The sequence below is a fragment of the Rhipicephalus microplus genome, chromosome X (genome assembly GCF_043290135.1).
Source record: "Rhipicephalus microplus isolate Deutch F79 chromosome X, USDA_Rmic, whole genome shotgun sequence".
Lineage (NCBI taxonomy): Eukaryota > Metazoa > Arthropoda > Arachnida > Ixodida > Ixodidae > Rhipicephalus > Rhipicephalus microplus.
In genome coordinates, this window is record NC_134710.1 from 140,819,478 (window position 1) to 140,840,423 (window position 20,946).

General features: G+C 44.1%; 1 protein-coding gene across 1 annotated transcript in view; it reads right to left on the reverse strand.

Annotated features, from left to right (window-relative positions):
• Positions 1-9,096: 9,096 nt before the first annotated feature.
• The window catches only part of LOC142776995 (uncharacterized), a 34,585-nt gene continuing 22,735 nt past the window's right edge, over positions 9,097-20,946 (reverse strand). The window contains exons 2-3 of the mRNA XM_075881299.1: positions 10,518-10,591; positions 9,097-9,966 (exon numbers count right to left, since the gene is read on the reverse strand). Coding sequence (XP_075737414.1) covers positions 9,151-9,837 — 687 coding nt within the window. The 5' untranslated portion in view covers positions 9,838-9,966; positions 10,518-10,591 and the 3' untranslated portion in view covers positions 9,097-9,150. The remainder of the gene's footprint in view (positions 9,967-10,517; positions 10,592-20,946) is intronic.

Consider the following 20,946-nt stretch of genomic DNA (forward strand, 5'->3'; position numbering starts at 1 on the left):
AACGTGAGTGAGTGCTTTGAGTGTGAGAAGGAGTGAGTATGAACGTGAGCGAGTAGGAGTGAGTGTGAGTAGGCGTGAGTATGAACGTGAGTGAGGGTGAAGGTTGAAAAAATTGTGGTGAGTGAGTGAGTGAGTAGTCTCTCAAAGTGCCGACCTATGTAGGCGGGTGCTGTGTCGTTCTACGAGGGCTCACAAATTCTATAGAAAGTGCGCAGTTTTTTTACCCGCAAAATACAGTTGACGGAGGAGGCGGTATGCGTGAATACCTTTGACAGTAATTATCCTGTTTTCTTGAAACAGTGCTTTTGTCGGATGTAAATAATGAACAATATTGATGCAGCGAATAGCTTTCTTTTCAAGCAGCAATAACCTATTGATATTCCGTTTTGTGGTTGCAGCTCATATTAAGAGGCCGTAGCTTATATGCGACCGAAACAGGGAGTGATAAAGTGGGAACATTGTACACGAGGCGGAAACATATGACGGCATCTAAATAGAACAGAAAGTGCAGCAGACAACTTCTTTAATATGAGGTAAATGTGATTAAATTGCATCGCAAAAATCACCTGACCTGAAGTAATGGCCTAGCATCACTATTCATTTGGAAGGTAATGAAATTAGTTTGAATTGATTGATTTGTGGGGTTTAACGTCCCAAAACCACCATTTGATTATGAGAGACGCCGTAGTGGAGGGCTCCGGAAATTTCGACCACCTGGGGATCTTTAACGTGCGCCCAAATCTGAGCACGAAATTAGTTTGAAAAGTTCGTTATTTGTGCACCAAGTAGTGTACAATTTATTTACTATACATGTGCATCGAAATCTCAGATATCTTTGTTGCCTTGCTCTAACAACTGAGGTTAGGCACTCAGATTAACGAGAGTGTGCTATATTTTTCTTTTTTTGGTCAAATTTTATGCTATAAAGAAAGATGACATGATAAAGTTTAGCAAAATTATTAAGGAGAGTAAGTTAGAAAATTATTTTGTTCAAGGTTACATTGCTAGATTACCAGCCCACAAAATTTATTAAGTTACTTGTGCAGTACACAAAAAGTAAGTTCATTTCTATAATTTTATTGGTGACAAGTCTGCTAAGCGCATAATATAGACGGTGAATTGTGTAGCATATGTCACGTGCCTCACTCCTTTTGCTGATACCTTTACACGTATTGGTCTTATTTAAGCATGCGTGTGTGTGTGCGTTATTTTAGCGGTCTTTCTCTCTTATCGAGCAACTGTATCACAGTTCCTGCAAGACCAAACACTTCAGTCGCTTAATGAGCACGTTATGTCTGGGAAAATTCTAAAAAAAATTCATGAATATACGATAGGTACTCGCCACCCTGAAAATTGGTTTACCTGTTGTGGCCAACATCCTAATATGACTAGAAACATCGATTACGGCGATAATTGCAGCCAATTACTTAAACTTATATTTTGCCGATGTTAAGTTTTCAGTTCTCAGAGACAGGGGGGGGGGGAGGGGGTCAAATGGCAGAATTGAAGCCCTTCCTCCGAGGAGCCTGTTGCTACTTGAAGAGTTCGCAAGTGTGGCCACTGGTAACTTTTGCACAGTAATGAAATCCAACCGACTTCGCTGGCAAAACCGAAGTTCAAAAGGCGAAGAGCGCAACTGCCATGCTCTACTGAGACACCCAGGTCGAGCAAGCGTTGTTATGTCAGCCGTCTAGTTACCTCGTTTCGTGGGTGTGCGAGCTGCGCTTACTGTGATGGGCCGCATCACGCACGTAGGTTAACGAATGAAGTGCTCCACTGCGATCGGGGTCGGGAACGGCGACGTCATTCAGGTCGTCTGCAAAGGTGGGGCAGGGGCGCTCATCGGCTTCGTTTTGGCCAGTGAAATCGGTTGAATCTCATCCTTCCCATAAATTCCCAGCAGCCATCTCTTGCAAACTTCGAGGCAGCTCTTCGCAGGAAGGGCTGTAATCCCCTAGTTTGACCCGACCGGCTGTCTCCGCTAATGGAAAGTTTATGTGTTAATTTGTGTGATTGGCGTTGTTATTAATGTGTACAGTCATCTCAAGATGTCTGCGGCCATGCAGAAAATTACGAAGGCAGTGAGAAAATATCGCATATCCTGATTTTTTTTTTAAAGATCTTTTCTTGAAACACTCGGTATTACCCAATCAACGAGACTTCGCATTTCAGTCCTGGGATTCCAGCAATCTTTCTGATACGCTGGTTTCATGACTGATTTCTATTCCAAAATAGCTACGATGACAACTTATTTGGTTCATTCGTATCCTCAGTTGACAGAATGAGTAAGACACTACAGGGAAGTCTCTTCCATTATTTGATAATTAATTCCAACTTAATACAACCCTCAGAGCACGCGTCTACAACGGCCTTAACCGGACGAGAAAGAACATTGTTTTCAATAGTGGCTAACACCTAAAAAACAAATTGCGTTGCGTCCTGAAAAAATAATAGTCATCTAGGAGAAACCTTGTTTGCATATATATATATATATATATATATATATATATATATATATATATATATATATATATATATATATATATATATATATATATATATATATATATATATATATATATATGTGTGTGTGTGTGTGTGTGTGTGTCCTTCCAATACCACATACTGTCCGTTTGCGTGACCGATCCGCGGCGTCCTTGGACGTCCTTGCTTGTTTCGCTCATAACTCTCCCGAAGTCTAAGCTCTCTCGAACAGACCGAGGGTATCTCCGCACTGGACCGCGAGAAGAAGCAGCTCGAGGAATCTGACGTGAGCCCGTCGGGTAGCCTCCCCTCGGCGTAGCTTTATCACGGGCGCAGCCGTGTGTAACGCCCGATAAATCTTGGTTAACTCGCGAGGTGGACGACCTGGCCAGGGGCCCGGAGCAGCGGCCGAGCTACGACCGGCAGCCAAGCCGAGCGGGAAAGGGCGGCGCAATTCCGAAACCGGTCCAAACGACGACATCGAGCCCCTGCGCACAAGGTCCGGGCGAAGGCAAGGTTCATTGCCGGGCCGTAAATCAGCTGGCCGGTGGCTTGGTTTGTGCTTTTGCCGAGGGTCGCCCCTCCTGGTACGTGAACCTGCAGCAGGAGGCCCCCGCGCGTGCGTTCCTGGCGAGCACACGTGCCTCCGAGTGCTGCGCCGACGCATCGGCCAGCGCGCGCGCACGGCCCGAAATGAAACAGTTTAGCTCGGCTGGCTGGCCACGGCTCCCTCTCTTCCGAGCGAGGATGCGCAGCTAGGGCGAAGTTGGGAGCGGCGCCTCTGAGCAACAACCGCGGCCGTGCGGCCAACGACAACAAGAAAACACTGTAATATGGCCAGCCGGGTCGCACGGAATAATAGGAGAGCGAGGCACGGAGGGTGGGGATATAAAAGCAGTGAGACACCCCTCCCCCTTCCCCAGAGGTCAGCGCTGCCGGTCCGCCACTCCATAAACGAGCGGCGGTCAAGAGTTTCGCTGCAGCGCTTAATTATGCTACTGGCCCTTTAGTGTAAATCATAGCTTGGCAATTTTTGCTTTCATTTCGGTCCGTGTACGGCTAGGGTGCCCGGCTCGGCACATCTGCAAACGCGTATGAGCGCACGGAGTGGCGGCGGAGCAAGTGAGAAGGCAGCGAGCAGCGCACGCAGTGCTTAACCCGCGGGCCGGAAGATGCTCGTGGCGCTGGACGCGTTCTATTAACAAAACAAAATGGCGTTAGGAAAAGACGTCACCTACTTGCGCTCTCCCCTATCTCGCCGCCATTTTGGCTTTGTATAAGCCTCCTCTATTCTTTCCGGCCCTTTCGAGTTTTGCTTCTGTCGCCAATGCTTTTGTTGCGAGGCGCACCGGCTCTCTCGACGGAAATACCCGATCCCACCGCGACGCCTAAGCTGCGGGGTCGCTTATTATGCATTATCCGGTCGGAGAGGGTCTCATTAAGCCGTTATATGCCGTGCCCGTCGTACAGTGGCTGAGCCTCGTGGCATGCAAGGAGTGGCGCCTGGAGGGCCAAGGCGTATGGAAAGAAATCGTGTATGATGCGTTTCAGAGCAAGCTGAAGGAATGGAAATGGAAGTCGACACAGCTGTGGTCCTTGCAGCCCGCGAACAGAAAAGTCATCCGTGCGTTAATAAGAGGAGGGAGATTATGTCGCTGAAGTCATCTTATCGCGCAGTTTCCGAGAACAATGTCTCATAAATATCACTTTTTTCCCTTCTGCTAAAAAAAAATAGAAACTCAGAAAGGACTTTTCCGCCCCCCCTCTCTGATTCCCGCTTGCATGAGAAAGAAAAAAATGTTGATGAGAGAAAAAGAGAGAGAATGATGTGAATGAGGGATTATAGTGGCATGAGTGCATGACCCAAAATGAGACCGCTTTGAATTTTTTTGTTGTTGTTGTTGACCTCACATGCTGCCGTTTCGTATGGAGAGCTATACGATGCTTTCATTAGCATGCTGTTAAAATGCTTTCAATATAAAAAGATAAAAAGGAAACGCTAGTACAGAGGCCTTTCTGCGAGCTTCAGAATATGCATTGTAAAAAAAAAAAAAAGATCCGTAACGCCGTTTACTATCTTTCAATTGAGCCAGTTGGTTCATGATTATAGGACAATCTAAGTACTCTTCGAACGAGATCCACACCAGACATTAACTTGGCGTCCGATTCTCCCAGATTTTTCGAAGCTACTTTTTCTCGCTGAACTGTGCTTAAGTTCAGTTTTTCAAGTTAGCCTGAGGTAAAACGATTCCGAATGCGAAAAGAATGGCGCGCTGAGCTGATGTGTGGCACTGTGATCTCTGTTAAGAAGTTGACTGTAAATCTTCTTCTTCTTCTTCTTCTTCTTCTTCTTCTTCTTCTTCTTCTTCTTCTTCTTCTTCTTCTTCTTCTTCTTCTTCTTCTTCTTCTTCTTCTTCTTCTTCTTCTTCTTCTTCTTCTTCTTCGCTCTCACCCAATGTAGGGGATTGGCCAAGTGTTATGTGAATTTTTTTTCTTCGCAATACTACTCGCATATGCTAGGGATAGGTTATATACAACAAATACTTACTGAATGATAATATTTTAACAATTGCAATAATGAACAATTTAGCTCTCTATTCTTTTAGTCTGACTGATAAATTCCTCTATGGCGTAGTAAACATCCCTGTGACTGTAGCCCAGAGTAGAGGCGCCGAATGTTAGAACAACTGGTTCGGATATTTCCAGACTCAAGTTTCGAAGAGGTGGCGCTATGAATCTTCTTCTCAATGACGTATACCGGCGACAGGATAGAAAGTAATGACTGATTGCTTCCTCCTCCTCACAAAAGATACAAAGAGGAGACAACGCTTGACCAGCAGTCGCTATGCTATCCTTCTTCACTCTTCGGAGAATCGTAATATCCGCTACACTATTGGTAGGAATATTGGGCATTTCTTTTATGCAGTGGCTGACGACGATGAAGAATTATGCGTGAAGTGTGTATGCGCCATAGTTAATAGGTGATGAAGAACAAGTTTTCTAATAGATGGTAGAGGATGGCCCACTCAACACGCTATGCGTGACGCTTGCTTGTTTCTATGACGTTCTAACACGCTTTACTACTCATATTAACGCTATTCTTTTCCCGACATGAAGCCGGCCTGAGGCTATGGTTCTGTGGCTCAGTGGTAGGATACTGGGGTGGCACGTATACATATAGCATACCTGGGTTCAAATCCCGTTGTGCCATTGGTGTTTTTTTATTTTCCAAGTTTTTTTCCCTTTTCTTTCGATACTGGTTACGAATAGCGGCGGCGACGGACAACTGGACCGCCGCGCGTGACCCGTGTTCCGATCTCATAGCAAATTTCGCTGTAAAACTTCCGATAGTTCAAGCAGTGGATCTCAGAATGTGAATTTCAATCAGATATGACTCACGATTGTGTGAATCGCAGTGGGTTGGTGGATGTTCGCCCTTTAGTGACAGCTCGTGGTCCCGTTCACGCAAAAAGGGTTTTCAAATCCAATGGGATCGGTTGACCTTGGGTAGTTTCCCTCAACGCTGCCACCCAGTCGCTCCTCCAGAATTGCAAATGTGAACTGGGGTTGAGAGCAGAACGGCGAGAGCTGAGGTGGCACCGCACATGCACTGGCTTTCACACAACCTCAAGAAAGGTTGCAAGCAGGCACGGCGTGCCAATTGTTTCTTTTTTTATTTCCTTTTCCCGGAAGCTATCTCAGCGTTGCTCACGTATACGAAACAATGGGAACAAAAAAAGCAGCTGCGGCAACAAGTACGTAAAGTCATGCACAAAACGTGCCAACGGTGTTGTCGACGAATTCCCGATATTCTGCGGCAAGACGTCAGCCGGCCAGACGAGAAGGTGTGTGCGCGGCCACACGAGCTGTCAAAAGTGAAGGCATATTTGCCGGCCCATTGCAATTCACACAAGTGTGAGCTGAACAACATTCAGATTATGAGCAGGGGCGCCATTGTTCGAGAGCCGCTGGAAGCTTTTCAGATAAAATCACGAGGTTTATTATAGGCATTACTGAGACTTCTTTCTTTCCTAAGAGCACGTTCTTGGATCGCAGGTTTTGATGAAGATGTTATCCGATCGATGTGGGCCTTTTTTGCGCACAACTGCATTGGATCAAACTAAGCGTTATCTGTTCGCTGTGTGCCTTCTTTACGCGCATGCATTTGCATATAGCACTGCAGTAATTTTGGAACAAACAGTGGAAAGTTTGCTCTCCCCTTAAATCCTTCCCTCGGTATTTCTTTGAGCGAAACATCTGTGGCTTCTAATCGCCCATATCTACAGCTACCCCGTACCAGACATATTAAGTTTGCTTACAGCCCACGCTCACCTGCGCAACCTGTCAACACTCGCTGCTTCAAGCGACCGCAAGATGCGGGCCTCTCCTGAACCCCACTACGCAGTATATTCTAGTACACTGCAACCACGTAAACGCTATCCCGCTTAACTATAAGACGCCGTCCGGAACGAGCGTTTGCTACACGGCAACGCTATTCCCTTAACCCCCGTTATTACGCAAGCGGTAAACTCTGTCTAATTTCACCTAAATAACGAGACGCGTATTTCGAAGTCCTATATAGCCTTCTTCGGCGATACAGCTATGTTACAGTGTGAAGCTATTTGTTTTAAATGCATAACTTGCCGCCATTGCCTGATCAATATTCTCTTTAAATCAGAGTTTGGAATCGTAAAGTTTCCTTCGAAATTGCGAAACGTGGCATTGAACACGAGTATTCAGCGTTTGGCATCTTTAGATTTTTTGTGTTCTCTGGAGAAATCGACCTAACGTAGACTCACCCGTCTTTTAGCAATGCTGGCGAGTGTTTTCTATAGGAATTCAATTCCGAAAGGAGCTAACCTATATTTGCGAATAGCGAGAACTGAAATACACGCAGTGTCGTGTATGCAGCTGTCCATGCATATAATTCATGATCAGTACAACCAATTATTGTGTTTTGAGGTCTCACGCCAAGGTCTGCAGACACTTCGCTTTCGGCAAGGTATGAAGTAAGAACTTCGCAAAAGGTTCCCAAGTTCTACAACCATTACTAAACTTCGAAATATGAAATACGCAGTAAAAAAAACATCTTATGCTTTACAGCACTTCAAAAAGTAAACATGAATAGGCCATTCTTTTTCATGTCTGATATGTGGTTCTCGTCCGGTTTCTAGAAAGATGTTGACACTGCTCTGCGCAATCATTACATTTCTGATATAAAAACTATTGACTGACGGCGATATTTTGACACATAGTTGTCACATAACCACTAATAAAAGGTTTGTTTGGTATCAGTCCTGTCTCTGTAGCTTACCCGAACAAAGCGATATTAGTCGAATCAGGGGAGAAAATGACGTGAATACCATTTATGAATGTTTCTACAGCTTGTCTCTGGTTCACGAGCGGGCCACCAGCGAAGTGTCCGTGGCCGCGTGCTTAAGATACCTGCTCCAGACGATCCCAAAAACTGTGGCACTTTATGGCCGGAATTTTGTGTGACGGCAACGAAACTGTTCCACTTTCCCAGTTGTCAGTTTCTAAATTACCCTACACCTTGATCGTTACTGGCTTCTAATTGTTGTTTATCTTCTGATAAGAAGCACCCAAAGCCATTTTGCGCACCAGAGAGGCCTTGCGTCATCTAGTTAGGATCGGACGCGTTATTCGAAGGTCAAGGGTTCGGTCCCTGCCAGCGGCAACTTGTTTCTTGCATCCTTATTCACATTTACATTACAGTTACTTCTAACAACATTCATCGTACTCTGCGTCATATGATTGTGTCTTTTCTTTAATATACTGTCTGAAAAAAAAATGAGCTCAAATTTCAACCCCTATTAATCACAGGGAGCGAAAAGAAGTAGGTTGTGTCTAAAAGGGCACTAGTGGACCGGTTGTGCAGGTAACATAGCTCGCGGGCGGCTTCTTGAAATTCGAAGTTGAAAAAACAGCGCAAAAACACCAAAGAAGAGTGCGAGAAAGATCGCTGTGTGTTTGTTTTTTTGGTGTTTGGACATTGTGTTTTACTATCAATGTGTGCCAACAACGTAAACTACACAGATTCCTTCACCATTGCTATAAATATTGCCTACAGGAAAATATTTCTTCTAGCTTCAATTTATGTTGGCCAAGATGTGGCGACAATTAAGCCGCGAGGACAACCTGTTTAGGTCTGAATAAAAGGCTTAAAAAACGTGGATACTTATTACGGGCACTTCATGGAGCTACCAAGAAAATCAAATCTATTGGTGATCAAAAATTTATTTATTGGCACCTCAACGAGAACTCCTCTCGCTTGCTTATTCCTTTGGCTCACCCCCCCCCCCCGGAGGATGGCCATGAAACAGCTGGTTAATATAAAAGGAAATCGTTAATTTTGAAAAGGAGTAAGGAAGGAATCGATCACCACACTCCTAGACTGTTAGAACATGTTGACAAAAAGAATGACAATCTATGCGAATAATATAGAAGAAAGAAGACAACGAAATATGGTCACGAGAGGTGAGCTCGCACTTGGTGTGCAGCCAACAAGTGGGTATGCGCCACGAGCAATAGGTGAACGTGAACAACAAGAACGTTTGCCTAAAATGAACCCATTTTTTAGTAATTGAACACTTGTTCTGCACCACTCGAGAGACGATGTCTTTATTCAAAAAAGTGAATGAGTCCTCACGGCTGGGCTTGCTTGTCACTGCTCTTTGGGACCTGGAACCCATCGCCTGGAGGCAAGTAGAAAGACGCCCCGAACGTGTCTCGACGCAAGATCCTTTTTGTCTTGCGGCCAGAGCTTGCAGAGGCCGCCGTTCCTCCAAGGCCACTGGGCTTCTCTGCAGGGGCCGCAGTTTCGTCACGCAGCTCCTCTGCGCCGGTTTTCGGCTCCGCGCCGGTTTTCGGCCTGGGGAAACGTCCCGCTGCTTTGGTGTCGGCAGCAGCTGGTTTCGGGAGCGGCTCCGGGTGAACTTTCTCTCGAGTTAGATGACAAGCTGGCGCGGGTGCACGGTCTGCCTTTGGTGACACCGGAGAATGCACAGGAATCATGTCAAAGGTCCCTTTGTCTTTAGCACCAGCCTTTCTGCGCCGGCCGGTTGTGTTTCGTTTCGGTGGCGGAATCTTGAATTTCACCTGTGTCTGCTCGGCGTTTGATGAACTGGCCCTGAAGTCAGGATGGCCTTCATTCTGCGGTTCCACATCAGGTTTCCTGCCTCTAAGTGCGTATGGGCGGTTCACCTGGTTTGCGGTGGTGGGCCCTGCACTGGGACCGGCTGAAGCACCGCCCTCTGAGGCCTTGCTTCCCGTGTGTCGTGTGGTGGTGCTTCCTTCATTCACTTCCCCGTCGTCTTCGGCCTTTGCTTCCATCCCCCTGATCGAACGGGCAAAGCCGAGGGGTAGACCTCGACTGGAGTGAATAACGGTTGCCGCAACTAGGAAGCCGAGCCTGATGCCTCGAGCCGTAGGTTGCCGTTCTATCCGTGTGCACCCCGTGACCTAAAAGAGCACGTGTAACGTGAGTGCCACGGCGTTTTTTTCTTCTTCCACAAGATCAAACTATATCGGTCATGAAAGATAGAACGAAAAGTAGCGGAAAACCCATTGCCACAGACATCAATTGCCCCACACAGTGCAATCTAGGCGAGAAGTGGACAAATAAAGAAAACAAAAGGCCGTGAGAGGCAAAAAAAAAAAGACTTCGAATTCTTTTGTTTTGGAAGATAGGAATTAGTATGACAGTGAAAGCTGCGCTAAACATTGGTGCATCTGTTTAGGGACATTGCCACAGAGATGGTTTCAATCCTGACTGCAATTTTATCAAGGTAGTGAACGTATACCTCTCTGTTATCTAATGAAAAACGTTGTAGTAACATTATAAAGCGTTTTGATACATAGATACTGAATCGTTGGGTGAAGTAAACGCTGCCATCTGGTCAGCTGAAAGTTTCGGAATTTCCATTATTGCTGTTTTCTCGACCTCTCCTCTGTTTTACCAAGAAGAAAGGAATAAACTACGCTTTTTACATAATTTGTGTAGAAACCCATACCGAGGAACCGCTCAGGTGTGAACTGGAGTCTTCGGTAGGCGTCAGCAGATGGCGAACGTGGGCGCCAGAGTTTGCTGCAAGCATATAGAGTAATACAGAATGTTAAGGGGGGATACTTCCTTAGGGTCTTTCGGCTGATTTGGGTTCACAGCGCACCGAACGACTGTGAGCAAACTTCGCAGTCTCAGAGATGGCAGAGCGCAGAAAAGACTGTCTCGAAGGCCATTTTGTAGTGACCAAAAAGATTATACAGCCTCCGAGACCACTTCTACGTGCGTGCTCATCTCTGAGGCCACACTTTAATTTTGTAACACGTCGTTTGCATGCATCGATGAGCTTCGTGTAAGCCGAAGCGCTAAAAAGGCCAGCACACCATGCCAATGTGCATCTATGAACACATTTCAATTAAAACATGAGAATCGTTGGAGGAGCGAACCCTTTAATTTTCAAGTGACATGCTTGGTAAGCGCATGCCCACTTTGTTAATGTTTGATAAACGCTGGCACAATGAGAGCTTCAATGCACTGCGAGACGTGAATATACAGCTGCCATACCATCATTATAAATTACACACAAGAAATAAACATATAGACAACAATATAAGAAGAACCACAGCAGAGCGAAACTGAAATGAACGCACACAACTACACATACAGTGCACAACACGATGCGGCAGTATAGTTGCCTCAGCACTTGACTCTGGCATAAATCGAAAAAAGAAAAGAAAAAGTTGGCTACGTTTTCTTCCTCACCTTCGCACTAATTTTCTTCTACACACTTTACTTCGCCTTTTCGCGAAAAACAATCACAATCACTTGCCGCAGCAAAAACAACGCAATTTTAGGTGTTATGCAAGCCGTCAACGAGGAGGAAGTGTTTACTCAAAAATTACGTCCTAGATTTAGCTAGAAAACATGTTTTTAGATAGTCCACTTCTCTCTTACTGCACTCGTTAGAGATTCAAGCAATTTGCGAACGGCACAGATAACAATGATGAGCATAACTGCACGTTTCACAAAATCTCACTCATGCAGTGAATTCGAATAGATGTAGCGCCACAAAGAAAACCTAATAACGCGAGCGGTGGCTCAATTTCTTGAGCCAATAAAGAAGTTTCTTGCAAACGTGCTGCGAAGCATTACAAACAGTTATCTTTCGTGTGAAGCAATCCACGATAAAAGAACGCGAAGTGAAGAGCACAAAAAAAAAAAAAACTATCTCTGCGCCAAAATGCAAAATGCCGGAAATGCTAGGTGAAGGCTTCAATGAGAAATGCAATACGCACCTAAAGTAATGATTGCGTTCGTACCTATAGCAGCAGCCAAGCTGAGAGGCAGGCGAAACAGTTTTTACAGGGTACCGTAAAAATGGGAACAGGCATGGTGGTAGTGTGTTTCTTTTTTCAAGTAGCCCTACCAGTGGAGAAGTTGTTTTTCATGATGAAACTGAATCAGTATATGATGCCGCGTCCAATTTCCCCATAGAAACAGCGTCGTTTTTAGATAGTTTTACCGTCCTGCAGACCACAGCAGTGAAGCATTACTTCAGCTTTCCGACATGCTATCGCAAATATCTGAATGCGTGATAAGGGGGAGGGATCTCAATCTGCCTGATATGAAGTGGGATTCCGACTGTGTAACCCCACAGAAAACTCTGAATTGTTCTGCCTTTTCAAAACTCACGCGCGTCTATTGATTACAGCAATATGTGAACGAACCAACATAGTTCAACGCAGTACTAGGTATTTTACTAAGCAGTGATGAAAACTTTATTCTTCACCAAATGTACGTCCAGGAATTAGTGATCATAGTTCTGTTATTGTAGAATAAAACGTTTCTATAGAAACGTTTCATAACACGCAGGTATCATATATGATACGTGCGTGTAAGAAATCTCCTGGTAGAGTTTTCATGTACGACGAAGGAGACTTTGATGCCATTACTGAACCGCTGCGGTCTTGTGTTTTACCACTTTTTCGTGCATATTGGAGTTATGTGACATGAATGAATTGGGGAAAATTTTCCGTGACAAGATTAAAGAGCTGGTGAATATGAACGTACCTCAGAAGTGTCTAAGATGCAGAAAGAGACACAAACCCTGGTTCAACTATGAGATTCGTAACCTTGCCAGAAAAGCAGCTAATGCCCACAAAAAGTTCTTTAAAAGCTGAACAGCAGTAAATGAAACAAAGCTCAAAAGTGTAAACAAAAAGCTTAAGTTAACACTGAAACAGGCAAAATTCGTCTTCTTTGACAAGCTAAACACAGACCTGAAGCGCAATCCAAAATTTATTTGGAAGTACGTCAAGAACAACAGAAAATATGACACAGCTATTCCTGACCTTTTAACTGAGGAAAAATTTCTAACGGATGACTTGAAGAAGGCTGAAGCATTTAACGCCTACTTTATGTCAGTGTTTTCAAAAAGGACTGAACACTCACTAACATTCTCTTCTGAAAATATTGGTAATGAAATGATGGAAATAGAAATCAACTACACAGGTTTGCATGGTCTGCTGCGTACTTTTGACACCTCTAAGGCTACGGGACCTGACGGTATATCATTTCATGTACTTCAGAAAAGTGTCACGTTATCATTCCACAATATTTAAGCATAATGTACAAGTTGTTTCTAGACACCGCGTGGTTGCAGGGGATCGGGAAACAGCAAATGTGGTTCCTGTGCACAAGGCAGGAAGCAAAAAACAAGTACAAAATTATCGTCCCATATCCTTGATTTCAGCCTGTTGCAAATTGTTAGTACACGTTATTTACAGCGCATTGTTCAAATATCTCGAATCTACTCATTTGTTTTCAATCACTCCCGACATGGATTTCGCCAGGGTCGTTCATGCGTGACCCAACTAACTGAATTTAAGCACGAATATTGATTGCGCTTCATCATAACAACGCTGTCAATGCATTGTTTCTAGATTTTCGCAAAGCATTTGATACGGTCTCCCATAATCCGCTTGAAATTAAACTTGCTTAAATAAATATTCATGCCAAGCTGCAAAGATGGCTCCGTAATTACTAGAGTTGTCGTAAACATGTGTGTTATTTAAATGCCGAAATGTCTTCATATGTAAACGTGACTTCAGGTTTGCCACAAGGTAGCGTTCTAGGTCCGCTGTTACTTGGTGTACATAAATGATATAGCAGATAACATAAAAGCAAGCATAAAATTATTCGCAGATGACTGCGTCATCTACCGTCACATCACTTCAGTCACAGACACTGAATTGTTTCAAGATGGCTTAGACACAGTAGCACGTTGGTGCTCCACGTGGAACATGTGCTAACATATCTCAAAGTGCAACAACGTCAGGTTTGCAAAAAAACATTTTATAACTTCAGAACACATTCAGTATTGATGAAAAGGCAATTAAAAAGTGTCTGAATGTAAATATTTAGGAATCTATTTAACAGAATTATTCCATTCCAACAGACACATAGACCAAATGATCTTAAAGGCTAGTAGAACACTGTTTTTTTTATTCACAGAAACTTTCGTTGTGTAACAAAAAAGAAAAAAGAAAGCTGGATACTTCCTGCATGTAAGGTCTATACTTCAATGTGCTTGTGTTATCTGGAACCCGGCTTGAAAGTATCTTGCACAAAAAATAGGAACAATTCTGAACCAGGCAGCTTGTTTCATCAGAAAAATTACGACCCATTTTCTAGCATATTAGAAATAAAGGCCACATTAGGCCGGGAAACTGTACAATCTATAGAAGACGGAAACTTAGACTTGAACTTCTGCATACTACAAGCTAACAGGAATTGAGAAGTCAGAATACTTACTAGCACCAACATATTGTTACACAAGATGCCAACACACACATAAAATACGAGGATACGCATTCAAAACCACAACTTTCGCCAACTCCTTTTTAAAAACAATTAGAGACTGGAGTGAACTTCCCGAAGATGTCGTAATCTTGAGTGACAACAGCGCTTTCTTTTTTCATCATTGTGACACTGTGACATGCCTATTCACTTTTAGTACTTGTTTGCCATGTGTCATATGGTACTAAATTATCTTTGATTGGGTGCTGTAATTATCATATGTTGCTTTATTTTCCAGAATGCTTAAAGTGCACTATCGCAGAAATGCTAGCAACCGTGCATATTGGAATTTGTATGTATACCCCCCTGCAGTAATGCCACATACGGCGTTGCAGGAACTCTGTGAATAAATAAAGAAAACAAGCGAGGACCTCAACGCACGCCGGGCACATTATCACACATATTTTATGGCGTCTGCTGCTGCCCGTACTTCTTCATTGCCGTATAGATGCTCATGAACACGGAGCGTGACAACGTTGCCGTCGTGTCGACGCCATGTGCACTTCTCTCGCATCTGGTTCATGCTTGATCCCAGCCCAACAATATCGCACCGTACAATCGCAGACGATAAATACAGATTCAGGCCACTATCACCACTATCACATACGCAAAAACACGTACAATGCACTATAAAAGGTACTGTAGTGAATAACTAGTACGCGTGTTTCCTGAAAGCAGTGCGTGATGTGTTATTCATCTTACGGCTGGCGTGAAGCTGCGTAGCTCAGCCGCTTTTTGGCCCGCATGACCACTCTTGTAATTTTTATGTTACTCAATGAATAAAGTGCGAGTAAACTTGGCTTTTGGTTGCTGGCTACTGATGTGTACGGTTGTGCGTTACTGGTACAAGTTATCGCTTGCGTGCTGCAGCGTAGACGCATGGCGGCAGAAGTGCATCATGCGTCTGAACCACCGAGCAAAGTGGGTCTAAGAGCTTCGGGAATTTATGCAAGTCACTTTCGTAAAAGGAAGAGGAGTTCGCTGTAGTCATAACATGGTTTTCATGCGTAAACTTTAAGTGTAATGCCACGCAGAAGCAAGTAACGTCTCATCACACAAGCCCATGTAAATTTAGGTAACATAATGTTTAAACAAATATTTGTTTACAATCAGTAATAAGTACAGTATCAAACTTACAAGTTATACGTTTCTGCAGTTACCAGATCATGAATTTTTTTTTAAATATTGCATGTTCATGAAATAGTTGAGCTTTGAAGGTTTGCCATTGTCATCAAAATTATAACTATTTGCCAATAAGAGCTCTTCTAAAATCGATATGTCGTTTTCTCTAAAAAAAGCTCATATTTAAATAAGGGAAGATTGAACTGACTAAAGCTTTATTAAGGAGCAAGACGTATGCCCCATAGGTAAGAAAATCCGGCGTCCGGGGCTGACAACACAGATGGTGCCAAAATTATGCCCCACAATGTCATGGCGTCACCTCATCATCGACACCGTCGTGTGACGTCATTATGACATCATAACAGAGAATAGTCGTTTGGTCAAAGGTGGGCCGCTGCCGTAGGAATTTGAACACTCCGTGGAGCTCTTGCACTTGACTGTATCGCAACAGTGCCGTCAACTGCATTACAATGCCGAAGTAATTTAACGCGTGTCTCGTGAGAGCGTGGCTTTCGCCTTTTCCCTCGTAAGCGTTAGCCATTGAGACTGTGTGTTTTGTTAAATATATATATAGATTGAAATATCCACTTCACCACGCAATTTCACTACGGGTTCTCAACAGCTTGTTCGATGTGATTGATTCCATCGAAGACGTGCTTGTCCAAAAACTGTTCTCATGTGCCATATATTGGCACCGCTGCCGACCCTGGCCTGACTTACATCCTTCCTAACATATATCAAATTAGAACTAGTTGTCATTGCATAGTTGCAAAAATAGAAGCCTGCATTTGTCCGTAGGAAGTTTTTTTCGGGTGTAAGTGTGGCAGCTTGGTATCGATTCCATCCCCGCATGATGATAGTTATAGCGCGAGAACAAAACGACGACACAGAGACAAGAAGGACATGAAAGACACGACATGTGTCTTTTGTGTCCTTCTGTCTCTGTGTCGTCGTTTTGTTCTCGCGCTATAACTATCGTCATGCCATACCAACTATAGCCCAAGCTGCCACACTTCCATCCCCGCCGTTTGCTTTGTCAATAATTCTCGTAATAGTGTACTTTTAGGCATGTTGATAATACAGTTATGCGTTTAACGCAGAACAGAACACAATCACAGAGTGAAATACGACAGACAATGCAAGCCTTCGCCTCATTGTATTCTGTGGGCATGTTGTGTTGCGCACGATATGCTGAAAGTAAATAGGCCTTCGTTTATTAGATTCTCGGCACTCACTTTGTTGCTTCAGTTGGGAAAGGCAGTTCTTCGCCATTGTATCGCTCGCGTTAATTAAACTGTGCTAAACACTGGCTGAGCATTTGTAATCCTTTTCGGACTTTTCTTCGAGAGCACTTCTTCAGCTCACTAAATATTGCCGCTAACGATGGAACAATATCGCCAATTTTTCTTGTTCACCTATTGCTCGTGGCACATACCCACTGTGGGGGATTGGTCAACAATTGAGTGGTTTTATCAAATGGTACGCATTTTACTGTTTTATCATTTGAACGTTTTAAAAACAACGGGCATGATCGAGATCGTTTCACAGAAACACCGGCGTCGGCGTCGGCGTCATTGGATGTGAGTGAGAAATTATCATCTTTGCGTGACCTAAAGATCAGCCATCTTCGCATGACCAAAAAATTTGGAAAGATGCAAATAAAACAAACAATACAATTTTGGGTCTGTTTAGAATTCAAGCTAGGGTAGTTTGCTTACCAAGCTGGTGTTCAACCACACAGCCACATTTCTCTTTTTTCTTTCATGGTATCGATCAAAGGATTTGCTCAATAAAGACAAATTGAAGCAAACAAGTATACAATCACAGGGACAATAAGCGCTACTTGTGAATACAGTGAAATTAACATCCTCTGCTTGGAAATGCAGTGAAAGGAACACTCATGCTTTACCAAACACACACGTTCTGCATACATGCTTCACAATGCAGCATGAAATAGTGCCGTAATAATGCGTGGTACAAGCGTAGATTGCCATAGAGCGTTAGAAGTTGGGATTTCCATAAGGACTTCAACGCTTAAAGCTAGTCATCAGCTACAAAAGGCACCCACGATACTGCACCCTTAAAGTCACGCAGTGAGTGCATAGCAAGTTCGAAAATATTTCATATACACATAGGCTGTGTATTCTTAGACAGCACGTAGGCAGTCTACGCAGACTGCTTAGAAGACAGCATCGGGCCCATGCTGTCCAAGAATCGGAACACATCTGGACGGCTTTTACGCGACGATGCGCCACCTCGTGTCGAGAAGAGAAAGTCAAAATGAAGAAATGGGACAAGGTTGCAAATTTGCTTCAGGTAGGCTTGATGTCGGGAAAGGAATTGCGTTAATATGAGTAATAAAGCGTTTTACAACAGAAAAGGAACAACCAAGTGTCACACAACGTGAATCGCGTGACGAGTGGGTCGTCTGATGCTCCAACACATTACAAAAGCTTGTTCTTCATCACCTACTAACTGTGGCACGCACCCACTTCAGGTGTCATTCTTCATCGTCGTCAGCCTCTGAATGCAACACAAAGTTCGTTACAAGTTTTTAGTGGATACCACGCTTCTCCGAAGAATGAATACTGAATGCCGACCTACTATGCAGCAATCATGAATATTTATGGCGTAGTGGGTGCCCAGCAAGTGTGTGCTTCTACCATTTACTCAGTGTTTAGAGAAGGCTCTGAAAGGCCGTAGTGTGACTGTGCTGCGCCTTCATGATGATGATGATGATGATCTTGCATTGGTGGCACTCGCCCACAAAGGGGGATCGGCCAAGAACCGGTTGGCACACAGGCCTGGCATTTTTGACAGTCCACTGTCATTATTTTTATCTAAGCTCTGCACTGTCTCAACAAAGTTTTTCACTGTACAGATTCTTCCCTTTCCGTCTATCAGGAAGGCTTTTATATAGTTGTGTATATTCCTCTTTATTTTTCACTTTCTTTCTATGATTCTCGTCTTCACTTTTTATTCTTCCCATTTTGCGCTGATTTTTTTTATAGATGCGAAACAGCTCTTTGAGCAGCCTGTGTAACGCTGTCCCTTCGTCCGCACCGCTCCCTTCGCTGCAGGTGTTGGGGCGGTGCCAAGTCACTCACGTCCTTCTAGCAGTGTGCGGTGACGTCTCTCTCCCTCACCTGCCGCGTGCTCGTCGTATGTCAACTATATCTTGCTTCACCCTCTCCACGGCTCGCAACGCTCGAGCCCACTCCTCACGTAAGCGTCATCTCACCCGCGCCACCTCTCTCCATCTGACAGCGAGGAGGAGCCACGAGCTGGCGGGTGCGCGCGCTGCGTGCTCCTCGAGAATTCGCCGCACTGACAATGGACCACGCGCCGCCGCTTGCCGCTCGATAGCGCCGACGGGCCGGACGCCGTCGTGGCATGCTTCCCGCTGGTGTGCGCGTACCTTTCCCGGCTGTCGCCAGTGTTGCGAGGGTTGGCGAAGCCGATCGGGTTCTCGAATGGCGACGTAAACTCCGCCTAGGCGCGAGCCAAGGAAGCCGTACGCAAGCGTCGGTAGTCGAAGACCAGCGACACCAATGAGGTGCGAGTCAAGAACACCTATCGCGTTCGAGAATATAAACGGCGCGCGGGTGACACCGACGAGACGCGAGCCATGGAAGCCGAGCAGAAGCGTCTTCAACTCGTCCCACCTCCCGTGTCTTTGCGTTTCAAACAAACATTTACTCGAGTAAACGCTACACCGAGTTTAGCTTCAAACCGTTTTTCCCAACACCCGCATCGACTCCCGTTTCAACCAGGTCAACGGCGTGCGCACCGCTGCTGCTTCGCATTCGATCAGGGTTCTGTTCAGGGAGATGTCCATAGTTTTTCTGTGTATATTCTCTCTTTATTTCTTTTTTCTGAAGAGTGTATTGTATTGTTTATTCTTATTTGTATTGTTTTATTTATGGTTGTTATTGTTTATTTGTATTGTTTTATTTTGCGAGCGCCTGCACGAAATCTCAAAGTTGTTCCAGGGCACTTTAGACTAATTATATATTATCAATAATAATAATAATAATAATAATAATAATAATAATAATAATAATAATAATAATAATAATAATAATAATAATAATAATAATAATAATAATAATAATAATAATAATAATAATAATAAGAATTATTATTATTATTATTATTATTATTATTATTATTATTATTATTATTATTATTATTATTATTATTATTATTATTATTATTATTATTATTGTTATTATTATTATTATTAAGTGAACAGGCACACTCTTGGGTACAAAAAAGTAAGGTAGCTTCGTACTAGTGGAGCCAAGCCCGACGGAAGTGCGGAGTTGGGTGGCCTGTCCTCTTTTACTTTGTTTTTTTCTTCCTTTTCTTTCTCTCTTCCTCCAATGGCGTAGCCAGGGGGCCGCTCCCTGGGCCAGTGCCCACCCCCCCTTTCCCGAATTTTTTCCCCTTTTATGGGATACAGGGCTGTCATGGTCTCTAGATGTTAAGCGCGACACAAGAACGAAAGAAGCTTAGAAAATATTTATAAGAAAAACAAACAATTATGAGAAAAACGCCAAGTATCAGAATACATGAACACTAAGCTGTAACGGTGCCTTGCACACTACGCACACAACTTAGAAAGGTATTTAAAGTACAGGTGCAAGAACTGGCGTGGTGGCGGCTCCGGAGTCGAGTCATAGATGCTCGTCGCGTCAATGAAGTCCGTCGCGCTATGGGTGCATGGCCGTGAGCTACACCATCGGGTCCCTGCAGTATCACGTGACCGCGGCGTCGGGTCCCCGCAGCGGCTGTACCAATCGTCTTTGTGATGTACACTCTACGGAGCGAAGTCGCAGGACATCTTTCGCGTCCTCACAAGGATGACGTCGCTCGGCCTATAGCTCCCCTCCTGGTCGCACGCCACAGCTCACAGGGCGCTGCTGAGAAGGCACCTTGCCATTAGCTCGGCTGGTGGACTTCCATCGAACTCTGTGCCGCTTGCTTGCTTGCTTGTACCTGTATGCAGTAGCGCGTACGCACCACTCAGGATTGGCCATTAAACCAGTGGTTAGTGTAATGGGGAAAAGGAATTTCAAATCTCGATGAAGAAAAATTAATTATTCGGACACTGTCAAGTTTAGTCAAGTTCCTTGAAGATGTGGCGCACACCCACGCTGCGGGATTTGCTTGCCTCCTCTTCTTCTTCTTTTCTGATGGCTCATACCCAATGCAGGGAATTGGCCAAGTAGTGGGTGAATTTTTTCAGTATTTCTTTTAGTATACTACAAATATAAATTAGAACTAATATAGTGAATTTAGGTTCGAATCATTATTGGTGAGATATTTGAAAGATTGAGAATTAAGCTGAATATTTTTAGACTGATTGATAAATTCGTCAATAGCGAAGAAAACATCCCTGTGACTTCAGCCCAGATAGGCGCCGAAAGAAAGAACACCTAATTCTGATATTTGCA